At 53.3% G+C, this 20,421-nt stretch overlaps 3 protein-coding genes across 5 annotated transcripts; 1 reads left to right on the top strand and 2 right to left on the bottom strand.

Annotated features, from left to right (window-relative positions):
• Positions 1-81: 81 nt before the first annotated feature.
• On the bottom strand, positions 82-3,152 carry MAF1 (MAF1 homolog, negative regulator of RNA polymerase III). The gene is made up of 8 exons (XM_010961171.3): positions 2,812-3,152; positions 1,937-2,062; positions 1,705-1,833; positions 1,462-1,627; positions 1,214-1,335; positions 1,012-1,131; positions 709-840; positions 82-588 (listed from the first exon to the last, which is right to left on the bottom strand). The coding sequence occupies exons 2-8, from the start codon at positions 2,017-2,019 to the stop codon at positions 567-569; spliced, it is 774 nt and encodes a 257-aa protein (XP_010959473.1). The 5' UTR covers positions 2,020-2,062; positions 2,812-3,152; the 3' UTR covers positions 82-566.
• Positions 3,153-3,340: 188 nt separating this feature from the next.
• Positions 3,341-8,644, top strand: SHARPIN (SHANK associated RH domain interactor). Of its 3 annotated transcripts, none has more exons than XM_010961169.3 (9): positions 3,341-3,987; positions 4,284-4,458; positions 6,239-6,376; positions 6,452-6,593; positions 6,679-6,769; positions 6,838-6,991; positions 7,070-7,188; positions 7,274-7,402; positions 8,381-8,644. In XM_010961169.3, the coding sequence occupies exons 1-9, from the start codon at positions 3,790-3,792 to the stop codon at positions 8,429-8,431; spliced, it is 1,197 nt and encodes a 398-aa protein (XP_010959471.1). In that variant the 5' UTR covers positions 3,341-3,789; the 3' UTR covers positions 8,432-8,644. The 3 variants fall into 3 exon arrangements, with proteins under 3 accessions (XP_010959471.1, XP_045377260.1, XP_045377259.1); XM_045521304.2 differs by having other exon boundaries at positions 8,378-8,644; XM_045521303.2 differs by lacking the exon at positions 8,381-8,644 and adding an exon at positions 7,482-7,639.
• On the bottom strand, positions 8,645-11,140 carry CYC1 (cytochrome c1). The gene is made up of 7 exons (XM_074352890.1): positions 10,974-11,140; positions 10,148-10,344; positions 9,940-10,066; positions 9,696-9,853; positions 9,447-9,607; positions 9,050-9,150; positions 8,645-8,948 (listed from the first exon to the last, which is right to left on the bottom strand). The coding sequence occupies exons 1-7, from the start codon at positions 11,106-11,108 to the stop codon at positions 8,844-8,846; spliced, it is 984 nt and encodes a 327-aa protein (XP_074208991.1). The 5' UTR covers positions 11,109-11,140; the 3' UTR covers positions 8,645-8,843.
• Positions 11,141-20,421: the final 9,281 nt, after the last annotated feature.

The raw sequence follows: 20,421 nt of genomic DNA, 5'->3' as shown, positions 1-20,421 counted from the left end.
GCCGTTGCTAGGATACCGGAGGCAGCAGGCCCCGCCCCCGACGCAGGCCCCGCCCCCACACTGCAAGAGCCTAGGAACACATTAAGTCACAGAAACTTTTATTGGAAACAAACCAGCTGCAGCAAAGTGACACTCAGTGCACGCTGCCCAATGGGCAAGGTGGGGGGTACAAGTGGGCAGATGACCCCTGGGGGCCGCCTGCTGGGTCTCCAGCCCTTTGGGCTGGATTGTGCAGGCCCAAGCCTGACCCAGCACAAAATACAAAAATAAACTCTGTGGTCCAGCTGTCCCTGCCTATGTAAGTCCCTCTGGGCAGGGCAGTGGCTCTTCCCACCAGGCCCTGTGCTGTCCAGTCCAGCCACAGCGTGGGCGGCAGGAGCCCATGGGAGTGAGAGGACATCCACAGGCTAGAGCCAAAGGGCTAGGCAGGCGTGGCCTTGGGTGGCGCTGGTGCTGTGGCAGCGGCAGGATCTGGCCAGCGGCTCTGGAGGCCCTGGGGCCCCTCAGATGGGCAGGTCCAGGCACGGTTTGAAGCTGGGTGAAGCCGGGGCCTCTGTTCCTCCTCTTCACATACAGACCACTGGGACCCTGGGCAAAGGGTGGCGTACAGTGGGCTCTGAGGAGCCAATACCCAGGACACCAGGCAAAGGGGCCCCAGCCTGCCCACCCCAGGCTCGAGGGAGGGAGACCACTGCAGCCATTGCACACCTGTCCTCTTCCACAGCGCTGGTCTCCTCAGGTCCGCCCTCGCTGCCTCCACCGCCGCTCTCCTCCTCCTCCTCCTCCCCTAGCTCCATGTCCAGCTCGTTGCCTGCCTCTGAGGAAGTGTAGGTGGACCCACTGGGGGAGGTGAGGGAACCCGTTTTAAGACCACCTATCCTGGCCTGCTGCTGACTCCAGGGAGAATGTCCCGGGAGGACAAAGTCAGGAATAGGGTGGACCAAGCTAGGGAAATGGTGCGTGCCCCAAATAGGAAGGTGGGGGAAGGGAGGTGGACAGGTGCCAGCCAACCTGATAGAGCGGCAGCTGAAGAAAACAATCCGTTTCAGCCGCTTGTTGTAGAAAAAGTAGTTGAAGGACCAGAGACTGCCGTCCTCCCCAAAAGGATCTGAATCCAAGTCTGGATTGTAGCTGGGGAGTGCAGGGCGAGATGTGGTGTGAGGTCCCAAGTGCCACACAGACCCAGGGCCCACCTGCAGGGATGCCAGCCCACCTGTAGATGTCGCACTCGGCCAGGCAGATCTCCTCATCGACTGCGTTCCACAGTTGTGGCTTCAGGGCCTTGAAGTCCTCTCGTACAGCCGAGAACAGACTGCAGTTGACTGCGTTCACCACCTAGGATGGTCATAGTCGGGGCTGACCCAAGACAGCAGGCATGAACAGGGCAGGGCCATGGTAAGTTGGGGAGGACACTGGCGATAGCCCGGGGCCTGCAGGTCCCTTCCCTGACCCAACCCTCACCCAGCTGAGGCTGGGCTCCCGGCTGAACTCGTGGCTTCGGGCTGTGCTGAAGTCATAGTCTGGCCGGAAGGACTCATTGAGTGTGGCGATCAGGTAGAAGAGGGTCTTGCGGCTGCACTTGTCGCTGAGGGGGCCCTCATCCTCACCGCCTTGACTCTTACTCAGTCTGCACAGAAAGAAGTGTCAGCCCAGCACTGCCCCACATGCCACAGTCCCCAGTGGGCAGGCCCTGCCCACGCTCACCTGCTGGGGCTGAGGCCTGAGGTCTGGGGTGGGGACAGTGCCTCCAGCACGTGTGGCTGGCCCTCCTGACAAAACTGCTTGAACATGTGCTTGTCATCTCCAGCCATCTTGCATGAGTAGCTCTCAATCCTAGAGATGCAGGCAGGGTCATGGAGTATGCCACCCCCAGGTTCAACTCAGAGCCAGGGCAAAGTGACTGCTGAGACACCAGCCCCTAGAGCCCCAGCCTCACCTGCCGATGATGTGGGCATCTCCGGTCTCCACCGTCAGCTGCGAGTTGATGGCCTCGAAGCTGGAGTTCTCCAACAGCTTCATGTCCTTGAGGAAGGGGTCTTGTGCTCCAAGAGGCTAGTATTGCCTGAGGATGGGAGATCAGTCCATGGGTATCTGGCCCTTGGGACTCCACCTTTGGCCCCACTCCCAGCAAGCGGGGCCCCTGTAAACAAGTTAGGTCCCTCCTGCAGCCTGCCCCCAGGCCTTCAGCACTGGCAGGAGAAGCGAGGAGATCCCCTTACCTGAGAGTGGCAAGGCTCCAGCTCAAGCCACATCCCCTGCACCTCACAGGAGATCTTGGGGCAGGCTGGGGGACCCACCAGGGTCCCCACTAACCCTGAGCTGCCGATTCGGTCTCTCCCTCAACACTCCCCGTCCCAACGAGAGTCCTACCCACCAAGGGGGCACTGTGAGCCCACGAAGGGACACGACTCTTTAAGTCCGCCTCGGGCCGGGCCTCTCAGCCAGGCTAAGAACCTGCACCCGGTGAGGAACCAGGACACCTGGGGCTCGGCCCTGCGATCACCTGGACGCGGCGCTCTTCCCTGTTCTACAGGAGGCTGTCTAGTAAGGAGAAGAGGAAACGCATGAGCTCTTCCCTTTTTCTCCTCAAGTACGACAAGGTGCAGAGGGAGGCCCCACAGCCCCCAGGAGAGCCTGTCAGCAAGGTACCTAGGCGTTCCTGCGTCCGACGGGTCCCAGCCTGGCGCCGCGAACTACAAATCCCAGGAGGCCCGCGCTTCGGGAGGCGCGCACGCGCGCCGGCGCGAAGCCTGCTGGGGGCTGTAGTTCCGGAGGCCCCGAGACGGCGCCGGGCACAGGGCGTACGCCTACCTGCTTGCGCGGCGCTCAGTCGGGCCTGGCTGGGTCCGGCGGGATCAGGTCGATTGGCGTCGGTGCGGGTGAGAAGGCGGTGCGGGCCCCGGGCAGCGCGGGCTCCTCAGGACCGGAGGGCGGCGCCGCGGCCTCCGCACGGGCCGCACTGTATCCGGGGGAAGAAGCTCCGAGGCGACGTCCCGTTACTCCCGGCCCTGCCGGCCCATCCGGGCTGCCACCGCGACATAGCCTCGCCCCTGCTCGGCGCCCTACTATCGCGACCGACCTGCCCGCCGACCGCCACAGAAGGCCTGAGCAAGAGAGCGAACGACCTCTGCCTCCTCCGGCCAGACAACAACAAGCGTCCGCAAGGCCCAGCCCCACACGTCTGAATGGCCCGCTCCAGCCTCCGGGGGCGAGAGCTCGCATAGCCATTGGGCGCATTGCCCGCCGCTCAGTCCTGTCTTACACTCCTACTGGCTGCGGTGCCTGTCCATCTTCTTCTCGGCCGTGCGAGCCCGCCTCCCTCCCTGGCGCTCATTGGTCACAGCCCATCGTTGGCTCCGCCCCCTGGGGGGGCCACCTGCGTTCCCTGGAGCGATCCGCGGGCTGGCGGGACAGGGCAGCCCAGCGGCTGGCGGGAGGCAGGCCTTGAACGGGTGGGGTTGGCGTCCAGCTCCGGCCGGACGCGGGGTCGGCAAGGACCACCGGGCCGCAGCACCCGCCCGAGCCTCTTGGGCTTTCCACTTGTAGCCGGTGTTTCGGTCCGTGAGACTTTGCTCGGCGTACAGGCCTCTAGGCGCAGCCTCGCCCACCTGTGTCCGGAGACCCTGGGGCCGTGTTCACCCTTGGCGAAGCGGGAGGGTCAGTCGGGTCCGAAGCTTTCGCGGCACCCGGAACCCCAGGCTCGCGGCCGCAGTTTCCGGCCGGCGAAGGCGCTCAGCGGCCCGAGGCCACGGAAGCGGGCTCGGGAGGCCGGGCCGGGGCCGGACGGAGATGGCACCGCCGGTGGGCGGCGCGGCGGCGGCTTCGGACCCGGGCTCGACTGCGGTGCTTCTGGCGGTGCACGCCGCGGTGCGGCCGCTGGGCGCGGGGCCGGAGGCCGAGGCGCAGCTGCGGAGGCTGCAGCTGAGTGCGGACCCTGAGCGACCAGGGCGCTTCCGGCTGGAGCTGCTGGGCGCGGGGCCCGGCTCGGTGAGTGGAGGCGGCGGGGTGTCGCGCGGCCTGGCCGCGGAGCCTGAGGCCAGCCCTTTGTTTGCCAGTCGCGTTCCCTTGAGCAATTAACTTTTCTTTGCTTCTGTTTCTTCGGCTGTAAAATGGGGACAATGCTGGTACCTCCCTTCGTAGGGCTACTGTGAGGGTTTCGTAAGATAATACAAGTTAAGCGCTTAGGTCAGTATAAGTGGTCTACACGTTACCTCGTTTTCCTTTGATCACCATGTCGTGTGTGCTGGGCAGAGACACTGAGCCTAGACTCTCCCCCTCCTCAGGTCAGTTTGGAGTGGCCCTTGGAGACAGTCTCCTACACTGTCAGAGGCCCCAGCCAGCATGAGCTGCAGCCTCCACCAGGAGGGCCTGGGACTCTCAGCCTGCACTTCGCCAACCCTCAGGAAGCTGAGCGGTGGGCAGCCCTGGTCCGAGGTGCCACCGTGGAAGGACAGAATGGTCAGTTCCCTGGAGCGAAGATTCATTTCGTTGGCCAGGGACTGCATTAGTTCTAGGAGAGAAGAGGAGAAGGCCCAATGGCTGGCCTGGATGGGGAAAGTAGTGGGGAAAGCTGGGCTCACCTTACCCACTGCTGGGGTTCTGGAAAGCCTTCCAGGAGGAAGAAAGGGGAGAAAAGGAACAGAGCTGAAGCCTGGAGTAGCAGACAAGTGTGGAGGGGCAGAGAAGCAGGCCTTCGGGACCTGGGTGAGAAGACAGACTAGATCAACAGCAAGGGACAGGTATTCAGTGGGAGAGTAATAGGCTCAGGTTTGAACTACTTAAGACTAGTAGAGGCCTGCATTTGTGTGGGTGGTGCAGATAGGGCTGGAGAGAAGGATGTTTCCAGAGATGCTTGAGAGATGGAACTGGCTGGGTTTCATGGGGGTTTAAATGGAGGGGTTAGTGGTTGAGACAGAAAGCTGGAGGGACCAGATACTGTAGAGACCCCAGATAGAGGGCTTGTTTGGGAGGGCATGGAAGTGATCAAGTTCTGAAACACGTGGGAGGGAAGGGAGGTAGGTGGATCTGGGCTGGAGCTGGGACTCAAGAGACAAAGGTTGGGGGTAGAAATATTCAACCAAGGTCACCCAAAAGAGGGAAGCGAGAATAGGGTCTGGGTCCAGCAGGCAGTGCCTCAGGGAAGAAGTCCACAGATGCATCAGAAGAAGAGCTGACAGAGGGGTGAGAAGAAAACCACACAGTGAGATGGAAGAGATCCAGACAGTAGCATCTGTAGAGAGAGAAAGGCTTTCTTCTTTCATTCATTCATTTGTTCGTTCACCAGATACATGTATTCAGCACCATACTAAGCCATCCTTTAAGACCTTAGAGATTTAGCATGAATAAAACTTCAAACCTCTGCTCTCTTGGAGCTTGTATTTCTAGAGGGGAGACACACATAAAATAAGTAACATAAAATTCTGCACATGGTGGAAGGGATGGGAATGCTGGAAGGGAGGGGTTTGCAACTTAAAATAGGGTGGTAGGAAAATCCTCTTTAAGGTGACACGAGTGAAATTTAAAGATTGTAGGGTAAACCATGTGGCCAGCGAGCAGCAGGTACATACAAAATGCCCAAGGCAAGAGTCTACATGTGGCCTTTGGGGCTCATCTCAGGCCAGTCCAGGCATGGTGCTGGGTGCTTGGGAGTTCTGCTTATCTCAGTCGGCAGACAGCTCAGACCTAAGACCACTAAGGAGCTGCATCAGCACCGTGTGGGCTGGGCCTCAGGCGGGAGGTAAGAAGGGGGAGACAGCAGCATGCCCAGGGCAGGCATTAACTGGAGAGGGTTTGTTTGGAGTGGGAGCAGCCCAAGGTGTTCTGTGCTGATGGTAGAGCCAGGAGAGAGGATAGAGGTCCCTGGGATACCAAAAGGTGGCCACCCTGACGGCAGGGCTCCTGTTGAGCAGGAAGGGGCAGGCTCCTTCTGAGGACTGCTTTGGTTCTGGCTGGCTGAGAGGGCCTGCAGAGGCCAAGAGAAGTGGTCTGGCCTCTGTGGAGGAAGAGCACAGGTGAGACTGGGCAGCAGAAGGGACCAGAGCCCAAAGCAAAGCCAAGCACAGCTCTTGAGTGGAGTCTGCAGGGACTTCTGGGGTTTGCAAGGGTTGAGGTTGGGGAGAAGGCCTGGCTTGAAGTGTGGCCAAGGCAGGGCCCTGGCATGAGCTGAGGTAAGGAGGGAGAGAGAGCTCCAGGCTAAATCTCAGGAGACCACTAGCCCACCACACATCTTCCCTCCTAGGCAATGACAGCCTGCCCCCAGCCCTAGGCCCAGAAACAAGCCCTGTTTCCCTGCCCAGTCCCCTTGAAGTGCTCACACCCAAGGCCCCCCAACCCAAGGTGGATCTTCCCTGGAGCTCTGGAGACTTGATGGAGAAAGGTAAAGGCGGGTGCCTGGAGGGGGTCGGGGGAAGCAACCCATGTGAGGCTGTGATGGCTCTCTCTCCCCCTGCAGAAGAGCTGGCAGGGCGCCTGACCCGGGCCATAGAGGGTGGGGATGAGAAGGGGGCAGCCCATGCAGCAGCTCTCCTGGCCCAGCACCACGTGGCCCTGAGTATCCAGCTCCGAGAGGCCTGCTTCCCTCCTGGCCCCATCAGGTAAGGCCTGGGACTTCCTTCTCACCCTGACCTCCCAACCCGCTCAGGTCCCACATCCTGACCCCTGACCTACACTCTGGCCCAGACTACAGGTCACGGTTGAAGACGCTGCATCCTCTGCCCATGTCTCGCTGCAGGTCCACCCCCACTGCACCATCGGGGCCCTCCAGGAGCAGGTGAGCACAGGGTCTGGGGGCCCCTGCTGGGGGTGGGGGCCCCAGGTGACACTGATGTTCTGGCCCAGGTGTTCTCGGAGTTTGGCTTCCCACCATCTGTGCAGCGCTGGGTCATTGGGAGGCGCTTGTGCGTCCCCGAGTACAGCCTCGCTTCCTATGGGGTCCGGCGGGACGGGGACCCTGCTTTCCTCTACCTGCTCTCAGCCCCCCGAGAAGCCCCAGGTCAGTCCTTGATTGGGGTGGGATGAGGAAGGTGGGGTGCAGCTTGACACGGTCCTGAGCCTCACCCCTCTACCGCAGGACGCAATCTTCAGCGCCCTCAGAAGATGGAGGGGGAACTAGGCCGTCTGTTTCCTCAGTCACTTGGGCTTCCCCGAGCCCCTCAACCAGCCAGCTCCAGTCTCCCCAACCCGATTCAGGTGGGCAAGGGACTGGGCAGGGTGGGCCCAGGCGGCTCTGGGCATTGGAAGGAAGGGGTCAGCAGCACTGTCCTCACCTCTCTAGCCCAGCTGGTCCTGCCCTTCCTGCACTTTCATCAACGCCCCAAGCCGGCATGGCTGTGAGATGTGTAGCACCCAGAGGCCTCGTGCTTGGGAGCCCTTTCCCACAGCCTCCACCCAGCAGCTACCAAAGGTACCAGAGGCAGGGAGGGAACAGGGGTGGGCAGTGGCAGAACAAGCAGAATGACCCATCTCTTCCCCCCCCCCCCAAGGTGACAAGGAGAGAGGATGGCCCCTCCCTTCCAGGCCCGAGCTCCCTGGACCCCGTCCTGAACCTTTCAGGGAACCTCTGCTGACTGCTCACAAGGGACAAAGCCAGGGCTGGGGGGAGGGGCCATGAGCTGGAGTCATTAAAGACATTTCTGAGCCAGCTGGGTGCCCCTTCACGTGCCTTTGTGCAGACTGGGCTGCTGGGAGGGTGGAGGGCAGGGCACAGTCCCTCAGTGGAACTTGGCAGAGGTTGGGGGAGCTGCCCAGGTGGCCACTGGAGCACACTTGGACCACAAATCCCAGGGGTCCTCGGAGCATGGCAGTGAAATCTCCCAGGCCCCGAGGGCTTGCAGGGCACTGCCAGGCTGCTAACCACTGGGCTTGGGCCCTCTGCACCTCATCCAGTCCTTGGGAGACCATGCCTCCTATTCCAAGCAGAGCCTTTCCAGTACACACCCTCCACCTTTTCCCTGCTCAGCCCTTGCCTTCCCCACGGGCCCCTCCTCCTCTAGGCCACTCTGTCCAGGCTGTCCCTTATAGTCGCCTCTTGGGGACAAAAGCTCAGAAGCTAAGAGCCCTGAGCCAGGGTCCTCCTGCCACTGATGGGTCCACGGCTGAGCGAACCTGGCCACTGTCTGGCTGTATGGCCTGGACCTACCTCTAGTTGTCAAGCCAAGAGACCAGGAGCACATTCTAAGAGGCCTCTGGCCGCCTATCTCTGCCTCCCCTCCTCTCCTCGCCACCACCCAGCCCTGCCAGCCCCCTTGCCCCAGAAACTGCTCCTGCAGCTGGTACTTTAGACCAGGCCCCCCCTGCTGAAATGCAACTGAGGGGTCCTTGCTGCCCTCAGGATGAAGGCTAAGTGGTCTGATACACTGACATTGGCTGGTTTCTCCAGCAGGTTCCTGGGCCCTTGGACTATGTCCAGTCAAGCCAGGCCCTTTTCACCTGAGACCAGGTACTCTCCGCTCCAACGAATGCTGCTGCTTCTCTAACAGCTAGTTCTCTGCCTCCTGTCCCACATCCAGTACTGACTGGACTCCCAGCCATGGTCCGTGCAGTGTGCAGGGTAATGCTGGCCACACAGCACAGCACACTACTGGGAGCTCTGAGGGCAAGGGTCCCCTGCACACCTGTACTCCCATCATACAGTAGCTGAAATGTGTATGTTGAGAAACTTAATTTATTTCCATGATGGGTGCTGAACAACCTGGAGCTAGAACCCTGTCTCCTGCCCCTTCTCCTCTTGTCCCAGAAGAAGAGGGGCTTGGCCAAGAGGGCCAGCTGAGGCCTGAATAGGCCCAGGGTGGCTCCTTGGCTTGAGGACCCGTTCAGGCAGGACAGCAAGCAGAGACACCGGGCAGTCACTTGGGCGGCCGATATGCCAGCTTCCGGCTCTTCAGGACTGACCACTTATGCCGCTTCATGGCGTAGACCAAGGGCAAAAGCAAGCCCATCATCATCAACATCTGGGGATGAGGCAGGCTCAGAGGAGGGACGCAGAGACGACCCTGCCCAGCTCCCAGCCCCTCTGCCCAGCCCGCTGTGCCCCCTGGCCCAGCCCTTTCACCTTGAGTCCCATGCGTTTGCGATGGTCATGCTCTGGCTCAGATGCCCAGCGGAGGAAGGTGCACACGTCCTTGGCTACCTGGGACATGGTAGCTGGGGTGCCTGGGCCAAGAAGTGGTAAGGGCTGCCTGTGAGGGTCCCTGCCCAACCTAGGGTAGCCCTCAGAGCATCCTCCTCATGGGGCAGAGACAGGTTCCTGCCTAAAGCTTTAAAAGGGATGGGACCCCAGCCCTACCCAGCACACGTGGCCTGAAGGCTGCACATAAGCCTCCTCAGACACAGAGTGCCCTGGCCAGGGAAGGTGCAGGACCTGCTGGGGCCACAAGCACAGGAGAAGCAGCTCTGGCAGTGGGGAAAGTAGTACCCTGCTTGCCCACCCCAGGGTAGGAGCCTCTCACCATCGTCGAACTCCAGGACTTCGGTGTAGATGGGTGGGGCCATGGCAATGGCCTGGCCAGGAAAATAGGGGTTGAAGTGGAGGCCTTCTCGCAGAGACACTCCAGTGGGTGGCTCGCAGTAACCCGTGAGCAGGGAGAAGATGTAGTCCTCACCACCGTGCCTGGGACAAAATCGGTGCCTCCTCAGCACCCCTGCAAGCAGCAGACCTTCCCCTCCTCCCCACACCACCCTGCAGGCAGCCCAAGTACCTAGCTCGCACGATGTAGCTGAGGTCAGGGGGCAGTGCTCCATTATTCGCTGCTCTTGCAGCCTCGGGATTGGGGTATGGTTTAGGGAAGTAGTCAGACAGCTTCCCTGGCCGCATGAACATCTCCCCATCCTCATTGGGGCCATCCTGAACCTCCACCTGCCACCGAGAGCCCCATCACAACCCTGCTGTGGGCCACAGCAGGGGCCCCAATCATTGGGTGCTCTGCATCCCCAGGTCCCCACCTCCTCAGCCAGGGCCTTGGCTTCATCCTCTGTGTAGCACACGCCCACCAGGTGGCGGTAAGCCACGTAGTCCATGCTGTGGCAGGAGGAGCACACCTGCTTGTACACCTGGAAACCCCTCCGGATGCTGAAGAGAGGAAAGGGATTAGCGGTGCCAAGGAATCCACCCAACCCAGCCCACCCAGAAACTCCCCAGGCAGTCACACACCTGGTGTGGTCCAGGGACGAGAGGAGGCCACGGTGGGACCACGGATAGCTGGGGGCGTGCAGCTCCAGATCACTGGCACTCACGGCAGAATGCAGAGCCACAGCCAGCCCTGCACCCCCTGCCGCCAGCATGCCCAGCGCTGACAGAATCACTTTCCGGCCCCGCGACAGGCCTGACTTCGACGACAGGAACACTGCCTGCAAAAGCCCCTATCAGCGCCTGCCAGAGCACCACCCAGCCCTACCTGGGGATCTGGCTCTCAGCGCCTACTTCTCCCAACTCATCCACCCAGGACTGGCCACCTCCTGCGGGGTGTCAATAGCACATCCTGTGCCACTGCCCTACCCGCTCCTCCCCGCTGCCGACCCCTCGGCCGTGATTCAGCCCTGAGGAGGGGATATGAGGCGTGTTCTCGGATCCTGATCGCGCCGAAGTGAGCAAGGGTGCTGGGGCAGGCCAAGGTCACAAGCAGCTGGCCGAGGTCAGGCTGAGGTCACTTCAGGACGCAGGCCCAGTCTGCAAGGCTGGAACGGAGCGGGCCTGGGCGCGCCCCCGGGGAAAGCCCCCCAGTCCCGAGCCGGCGGCGAGCCCGCCCCGCTGCCCCCACGCTCGGCACGAGGCGCCCGTGCTGCCTGGAGGGGTCGGGGCCCAGGCCCAGCCGTGCTCCCGGGCGCCCAGGGTCGGCAGGCAGAGGTGTCTGGCCGGGGCGGGGAGCCGGGGGCGGAGGCCGCTCCCCGGCTGCCTGGCCCGCGCCCGGAGCTTCCCCGCTGTGACCTTCAAGGGGCTGCCAGGCCGCGCGGCGGCCGGGGTCAGGGCCAGCGCTCACCTGAGGTGTCCGCAGTGGGAGCTGCCCGGGCCGCGCGCTGCATAGCAGACCCCGCGTCCGCGCGCCCGGCAGCCCCGCGCCCCGCGGGCCCAGCACCGCCCCACGAAGCGAAGTCGCCGCCGCCGCCGCCGCCATCTTGGCCCTCTTCAGCGCAGCCCCCACTCCCGTCGGCCTCTGCGGCGCCAAGGGAGCTGAAACGTCGCGAGAGCCGGCAGCGTGGGACGGGGCGGGGTCGGTCCCTGTCAGGCCGTGCGCTGCCTCACCTCGGTTCCCCGGTCGTCATGGAAACGGCGCCCGTTGCCGCGACAATGCCTGGCTACCCTGGTTTCCCAGGGCCGCCTCTGGTCTCCGCCGCCCCGCGGTGCTGCGCCCTCGCCGCGGACGCCCCCAACGGAATCCACCGCATCTTGGAAGCCATCGCACGCTTTCGTGCAGTAGTATTTCGAGACCTGGCGCGGCGGCGGGACACCTGCACTGCAACAATTTTCGTTGTCTAACTAACCCGGTTTTCTGATGACCCCGGCAGGCCCCACTTGCAGAGCTGACTCAGCTTACCCACGGCTATTAGCCTATTCCCTGGGAATGTTTGTTGAAGGCAATTACAGGCAAGTGTAATTTCAAAGCTGCCGGAGGCAATGGATAACCGCTGGGGTAAATAATAGACTAATCAAAAAGCTTAAAAGGAAGAAATGGGAACCACAGTGTGCACAGGGGCGTTGAAAAGCCGGACCAGGTGTTTCTGAAATATATATGGTCACAAACTGAGCAGGACTGTGCACATGCTCATGAAAGACCTGAAAAGCCCTAAGTGCTCGCTTCCGGAGGGAAATGAAGCCTAAAGCAGAGTTGTAAACCGTCTGGCTGAATTCTGAAAGCATGCCCCACATGCACACAGAGCTACTTGGGAAAGACTGGGAGATGTCTTGCTTCCAAGCACTTAGGGAAATTTCTGTCCAATCATTAACTGACCACTAAACTAACCAGGTAGAGACTTCAGTGGCTACCCATGACAGATAAAAGACTTGACAGAATTAGTTCAGAAAAGGCACTACATAAATGTCACTACCACAGCAACAACAGCAACAAAAGATGGAGTCTGATTTCCAGAATTGCCACATTATATCGTTTAAAATGTCTAGTTCTCAGAAAAAAATTCTGAGACATGCAAAGAAACAAGAAATTCTGGCCTATAAATAGGGAAATAAAAACCAATCAACAGGAAATATCCCTGGGGAAGCTTAGCAATTTAAATGTATTCAAAGAACTAAAGGAAAGTATGAGAATAGTATCTCATCAAATAGAGAATGTCAATTACAATAAATTATAAAAAGGAACCAAACAGAAATTATAGAGTTGAAATGTGCATAACGGAAATGAAAATTTTTACTGGAGGGGCTCTATTGCAGATTTGAGTAGGTAGAAGAAAGAATTAGCAAACTTGAAGTTAGATCAATTAAGATTGTCTGGTCTGCAGAACAGAAAGAAAAAAATTGGAGAAAAATTAACAGAGTCTCGGAGACTTGTGGGACACCATTAAGCATACCAGGCTATATTAATTCTCAGGAGCAGAGGAGAAAGAAAAAGGAGCAGAAAGAATTTTTGAAGAAATTGTGACTGAAAACTTTCCAAAGTTGATGAAAAACATGGATCTACACATCCAGGAAGTTAAAGAACTCCAAGCAGAATAAAGTAAAAGAGATCCACACCTGGACACATCATAAATTGTTGAAAACCAAAGAAAAAGAATCTTGAAAGCAGCAAGAGAGAATGTTGACTCTTCATATATAAGTGGTCCTCAATAAAATTAGCAGAAGATTTCATATCAGAAACCATTGAAGCCAGAAGGCAGTGGTATGACATATTTCAAATGCTAAAAGAATAAACTTGCCAACCAAGAATTCTGTATCTGGAAAATCATATCTCACAAACAAGGGAGCAATTAAGATACTTCCAGATAAACTGAGAGAGTTTGTCATAAAACACCCTGTCCTCCAAGAAATACTAAATGGAGCCCTCAAGCTGAAATGAAAGGATACTAGACAGTAACTCAAATTCACGTGAAGAAATAAAAGCACCAGGATAGGTAAACACATAGACAAATATAAATGCATTATTTATTTATTTATTTATTTATTTATTTATTTATTTATTTATTTATCTTTGATAGAGATACTGGGGATTGAGCCCAGGACCTTGTGCATGCTAAACATGCACTCTACCACTTGAGCTATAACCTTCCCCCATAAATACATTTTTTTTGGTAACTTTTTTTTTTTCTCTCTGATCTAAAAACCCCTGTATAAAGCAATAATTATAAATCTATGTAGATAGACACAGAATATATGAGATGGAATTTTTGGCAATAACAGCATAAAGAAGAGGGAAACAAACAAAAAGAGGGAAACAGCTATGAAGGAGCAACATCTTTTTTTATATTAATTTTTTTATTTTTTAACATTTTTTATTGAGTTATAGTCATTTTACAATGTTGTGTCAAATTCCAGTGTAGAGCACAACTTTTCAGTTATACATGAACATACATATATTCATCATCACATTTTTTTTCCACTGTGAGCTACCACAAGGTGTTGTATATATTTCCCTGTGCTATACAATATAAGCTTGTTTATCTATTCTACATTTTGAAATCCCAATCTGTCCCTTCCCACCCCCCAAGCAACATCTTTTAATACAATTAAAATTAATGTAACACTAATCTGAAGCAGACTGTTACAAATTAAGATGTCAGTTGTAATCCCAGGGGCAATCACTAAGAAAATAACTCATAAAGTGTAGTCAAAGAAATGACAAAGGAATTTAAATGGTACACTGGAAAATAACTACCTAATACAAAAGAAAGACAACAATGAAGAAATTGGGGGGGAAAAGACATAAGACATAGAGCAAATATCAAGATAGCAGATATAAATTGTACTATATTATTAATTATATTAAATGTAAATGGATTAAGATCTCCAGTTAAAGGGCAGGGACTGGCATAATGGATTTTTTTTAAAGTCATGATTCAACTATATAATGTCTATAAGAAACACATTTTATACTCAAAGACACAAATAGGTAGAAAGTTAAAAACCTGGAAGAAGATACACCATACCAACAGTAACTGAGAGAGCTATTGGGACTGTATTAATATTAAACAATATAAACTTTCAGACAAACATTGATACTAGAGTAAAAGAAGGACATTTTATAATGAAAAAAGGATCAATTCACCAAGAAGACATACCAGCTATAAAGATACATTTGCCCAACAAAGCCCCAAAATACATGAAGCAAAACTGGACAGAATTGAAGGGAGAAACGGAAAATTTACCATGACAGTTGGAGATGTCAATACCCCACTTTCAGTAATGGATAGCACAACTAGACAGAAGATCAGCAAGGAAAGAGAAGACCTGAACAACACAATAAGCCAACTAGACCTAACAGACATCAATGGAACAGTCCACCCAACAACAGAAGAGTGCATATGTAATATTCTTCAGGATACATCATATGTTAGGCTATAAAACAAGTCTCAATAAATTGAAGAGTAGTAAAATCATACAAAGTATGTTTTCTGACTACAACAGAATGAAATTAGAAGTCAGTAACAGCAGATATAGAGAACAAACTTATGGTTACCATTAGGGAGGAGGAAGGGAGGGGATCAATTGGGAGTTAGAGATTTGTAGATACTAACTGACATATATAGAATAGATAACAAGTTCATGTTGTATAGCATAGGGAACTATATTTGATATAGTAACTATAAAGAATATGAAAAAGAAATGAAAACAAAAATACGTATGTTCATGTATGACCGAAGCATTATGCTGTACAGCAGAAATTGACACATTGTTAACTGACTATACTTCAATAAAAAATATATATATACCAAAAAAATATATATATACAACAAAAAAGAAGTCAATAACAGCAGAGTTGGGAAATTCACAAATATGTGAGTATTAAATAACATACTCCTAAACAATTAGTCAAAGAAGAAATCACAGAGAAAATTTAAACATATTTTGAGGTGAATGAAAACAAAAACACAACATACTGAAACTTACCACCATCAAAAGATGTGATAAGAGGGAAATTTGGGGCTTTAAATGACTGTATGTTTTGAAAAAGTAAGATCTTAAATCAATAACCTAACATAGGATTAGAGCAGAAACAACTGAAAAACAGTAAAGTTCAACTAATCCGAAAGTTGGTTATTTAAAAAGATTAACAAAAATGACACACATTTAGCTTGACTCATTAAGATAAAAAGAGAAGACTCAAATTACTAAAATTAAAAATGAAAAAGGTGATATTACTACCAATCTTACTGAAATAAAAATGATTATAAGGGAACACTATAAATAATTTATGCCCCCAAATTAGATAACCTATATGAAATGGCTAAATTCCTAGAAAGACACAAATTGTCGAAACTGACTCAAAAAGAAGTAGAAAATCTAAGTAGACCTATAACAAGTAAACAAACTGAATCAGTAATTTAAAAATACCCAAAAACTTCCCACAAAGAAAAACCCAGGGTGAGATGGCTTCACTGGTGAATTCTACCAAAATTAAAGAAGAATTAACATGAATCCTTCACAAATGCTTCCAAAAAGTATAAGATAAGGGAATAATTCCCAACACATTATTTGAGATCACTATTACCCTGATACCAAATCTAGACAAAACATTGTAAGAAAAATCTACAGGCCAATAGTCTATATGAATATAGATACAAAAATCCTCAACAATCATTAACAGACTCAACCCAATGCTTACAAAATGACAGTGGGATCTATCCTAGGAATGTAAAGATAAATCAATCAATATAAACAATTAATGTAAAAATCAATCAACATGACATGTAATATTAATACAGGGAAAAGGACCACATGATCATTGCAACAGACACAGAAAAAGCATTTGACAAAATCCAACACATTTTCATGACAAAAACCACAACAAATGAGGAATACAGGGGAATTTCCTTAACCTGATAAAGGACATTGGCGAAAACATCACAGCTAATTTCACATTCAATGGTGAAAGGGGGAGGGTGTAGCTCACTGGTAGAGTGCATGCCTAGAGTGCACAAGGTCCTGAGTTCAATCCCTAGTGGCTCCATCAAGAGATAAATAAAATCTAGTTACCTCCCCCCCAAAATTAAAAAAAAAAAAATCAGTGGTGAACAACTAGATTTTCCATTAAGATCAGGAGAAAGGCCAGGATGTTGGCTCTTGCCACCTCTATTCAGTATTATATAGGAGGGTCGACCCAGGGCAGTTAGGCAGGAACATGAAATAAAAGGCATCTAAATTTGAAATAAATAAATAAAACTATCTCTAGTTGCAGGTAACATGAATACGTACACAGTTGACCCATGAACAGCACAGCTTTTAACTACACAGATTCACTTACACTGGGATTTTTTCACTATATACGCACTGCAGCACCACACTGCCTGCAGTTAGCTGAGTGTGGGAATGTGGAACTGCAGATACGGAGGGCCGACTGTAGCATTACATGTCAATTCCAACTACGCAGAGGGTTGGCCCCCCAACCCCTGCGTTGTTCAAGGGTCAACTGTGAAATCCTAAAAAACATATACAAACTATTAGAGGTAATAAATGACTTCATCAAGTTTGATTGAAGATCAATATACAGAAATCTGTTGTGTTTCTGTACCCTAGCAATAAACAATCAGAAAGTGAAATTAAGAAGCTAGTTTATGATAGCATCAAAAAGTTAAACACTTAGGAATAAATTTAATAAGTAAGTGCAACATTTGTACACTGAAAATTACAAACCGTTACTGAAAGAGATTAAAGACCTAAATAAACGTAAAGACATCCTGTGTGAGAGGTTAATACCTCCCATATTGAGTAGTGTGATGAAATCTTGCACCCTCCCCTCCGACTTGCCTGGGACGTGACTCATCTCTTTGTCCGGGGACCCCACCTGTTAGTCACTTAGCAGCCATGTGGGTGGGATATCAGATCTGCTGTGGAGGCATCACAGTGCTTGTGTTCAAGTGGCCCTTTACTCAGTAACAGCCACGCAGTGCGAGAGTCATGACGCTTACAATTCAGAGACACCAAAGAGAAGCTGTAAAATGCTTCCCTTAAGTGAAAAGGTGAAAGTCCTCAATTTGATGAGGAAAGAAAAAAATCATACGCTGAGGTTAAGATCTACAGTAAGAACCAATCTTCTATTCATAAAATTGTGAAGGAAAGAGAAATTTGTGACAGTTTTGCTGTCACACCCTGAACTGCAAAAGTTCTGGCCAGTGTGTGATAAGTACTTAGTTAAGATGGAAAAGGCATTAAATTTGTGGGTAGAAGGCACGAACAGACAGTGGAATTCTGCACTGTCCAGGGTTTCAGGCATCCACTGGTTGTCCTGGAACAGAGGCCCCACAGATAAGGGGTAGAATGTTCTGTATGAATCCATCCATATGTAAGTCCAGATCAGGCAAGTCTAGAGAGGCAGAACATAGATTGATGGTGAGGGGGCAGGAAGGGGAGGGGGCAGTGGCACAGGGTTTCTTTTTCGGGCAATTAAAAATGTTCTGAAGAACAAGGCAGGAGTTGGCTGTGCAGGCTTTGGAGACCAAAGTAAGGAGCTTTGATTTCATCCTGGAGGCGATGCGCACCCCCTGAAGAGAGACAAGGTGGACCCCAGGTCCAGGATTGGGTGAGGGCACCAGGGGAGGAGATGCAGGCAGCGTGGGAGGTGCTCAGGTTGGGAAGTGATTACTTAGAGGTGACCATGGCATGTCCAGGTGGTGAAGGTGACAGGACGTGTCCTCAGAAGAGGGGCTGGGATGGGGATAGGACCTCAGTGTGGGCATGAAGGCAGCTAGAGTCTGCAGGAGCAGCTCACAGGTAAGGACACCCAGAGCACCCCAGTGCCTTTGACCTTGAAGGCTCAGGTGGAATGGGGTGACTTGCAGAGTGTTTGAGACAGGCACAGAGGAAACCAGGACCCCCTGCAAATTGCAGGAGGGCCTGGTCATGGGGAGGCTGCTGGGTGTCTTGAGGTAGGTAGAGGCAGCCTGCCTGGCTCAGGACCTCCCCAGGCCTCCACCCTCAACCTCCTGAGCCCTCACCCTGTGTCACAAGCCTTCAGAGCTTCTTTCTGGACTGCAGGAGGGCTCCCTCTGAGTCTCTCCTTCTTTCATTCAGCAAATACATGGGAATATTCTACTGTGTCCCTGGCTCTGTGCTGGAAAAGAGGCGGGAAGTAAGACAAAGTCCCTGCCCGCAGAGCTCCTATTCTGGGGTGTGGGAGGCAAGCAACAAAGGAATGAGTGCTTACTACTCAGTACTGATTCTCAGCAACAGGTACACACACACTTCTAAATACATCCCGCTGACGACTGCCTAAGAGTCCGCAGGGGAGTCCCTCTTGCTGAACTAGATAGGACTGTCAGAAAACTCCAAATAACAATGCCTTAAACAAAGGAGAAATCTGTTTCTCTTTCTCGTAGATGAAGCCCAGTTTGGCAACCCGGGGTTGCCGTGTGGCTCTGGATGGTCAGGGAACCCCCCTGGCCTCCCTCCATCCTTAACATGGACCGTAGCTCAGACGCACTTCACATTCCCATGGGCAGGAGAGAGAAGGGGGCTCGGAGGGTCATTCTCCGTCCGAAGTCTCTACAAAGAATTCACCGCAGAAGCTTCTGCCACAGCCACACGACCACACCTAGCTGCAAGGAATCTGGGAGTGTCTTTATTTGGGGTAACCTGTGCTCATGTCAAAATAGGGGTCTGGGAAAGAAAAGGATAAAAAAAGAAGGGGAAGGTATAGCTCAGTAGTAGAGCACGTGCTTAGTATGCACGAAGTCCTGGGTTCAATCCCCAGTACCTCCATCAAAAAAATAGAAAAAAGAAAAAAAAAATCAGGGTTCTTTGACTAAGAAGGGACATGGGGGCCAGAAGCAGACACCCCCCAGGGTAAAGCCTTAGGACCTTATTCTTGTTCCTTGTACATCTGATCTACATCTTCCCAGCCCGGCCCTTTCCTCCTTTTAAATGTGTTGCACAAGTGACATCAATGAAAATCCGAGCAGAAATCCTGCTTCTCGGACAAAGCAGTTTCAGAACTCCCAGAGCTCCCCTTCCCGTCTGCTGTAGAGACAGAATTCTACGCAGGCGAGTACAGGACAACTGATGATTCTGTAGCTTTTGTCCCCTCTTGTATGTTTCATGACAGCATCTATCTTTGTGGTTTGTGTTTTAAGTGACTGGCTAGGTTCAGTTAAAAATGGCTGATTGAGGCCGAAGCCTGGCTCAAATGCCTGGAGGGGATTTTGTATTAAACACCAGTCCACAAAGAGACAACAGGAGACCCCAGCAGAGCAGAGGTCTCTACGTGTCTTGGAAGACAGGAGCCCACAGAGGGGTGGTGCCTGACTTATCAGGGGAGAATCCAGAGAGAAGCCAGCCTGGGAGGAGCTTCTGGAGGTGCTGGGGGTGGGGGCTGCAAGTCTTTCCTCAGCCTCAGGAGCTGGAAAGTTTGTTCAACAGAGGAAGTGACTACAGGCTCCACCAGACCTTGAGGACAGCAGGTCAGACAGGCTGCTGGTCACAGCGGGGTCTCCTGCTCCACCCCCTCCCCGGCAGTGCTGGACACAGTGCACATGCCCCTTCAACAGAGGCCAGCAGTGACTTCTCTGAGGCCCCAGAGGAAACCTGCCCAGGTGCTGGCCCTCCCCGCTGTGTGCAGCCAGGGAGCACACAGAAGATGAACCTCTCTACAGATGCAGGCCTGGGCAGGGGTCTAGGGGCTGAAGTTTCCTTCTGGGGCTTTCCCAGTCCACCCTCTTCCAAGACATGGTCCTAAAGGGGCACTGGTCCTGAGCTGATGCTCTAGGCAGTGCCTCTCTGCCTCCCTCTCGCACTGAGGCCTCTGCTCTCGCTGCCCTGGGGAACACCTTGGTCCTCTCGTGAGCAGAGGCCTCTTGGCCTGATATGGCCCTGCCATCACCAAAAGGCTGCATTTTGCTTGTCTTCCCTCCAGAATGGATGCTGGACACCCCAGTTCCCTTCAGAGGTTTTGGTACAATCAGTGGCTTCTCCATGTACCAGCCTGTCAGTGCCCTCCCAGTGGGGGCTTGAGTGGTCCCTGTCCTGGGGCCTGTTTGCTCTGGGTGGTGCTGGATGGATTCTGCTGCCCCACCTCTGCCTCACCTCTCTTGGGCACCTGACCTGGGCTGGTTCATCTCTCAGGAAGCTGGGCTGGTGTTCCTCCCGGCTCCATCCCAAGCCCCCATCGAGGTTCTGGCCATCACTGGGCCACCACTCTCCATACCCAGGGCCTCCTCTGCAGGGACCTAGCTCCAGACCCTTTGCCCTGTTAACTCCAGCGCTGGACGGTGCTTTGCGATCTCCAGATGCCTCAGCTCCCGTCAGGCCCCCCGAGCCCCGCCTGATCT

The sequence above is a fragment of the Camelus bactrianus genome, chromosome 25, assembly GCF_048773025.1.
Source record: "Camelus bactrianus isolate YW-2024 breed Bactrian camel chromosome 25, ASM4877302v1, whole genome shotgun sequence".
Lineage (NCBI taxonomy): Eukaryota > Metazoa > Chordata > Mammalia > Artiodactyla > Camelidae > Camelus > Camelus bactrianus.
This window is presented reverse-complemented; position numbering and strand designations above follow the sequence as displayed.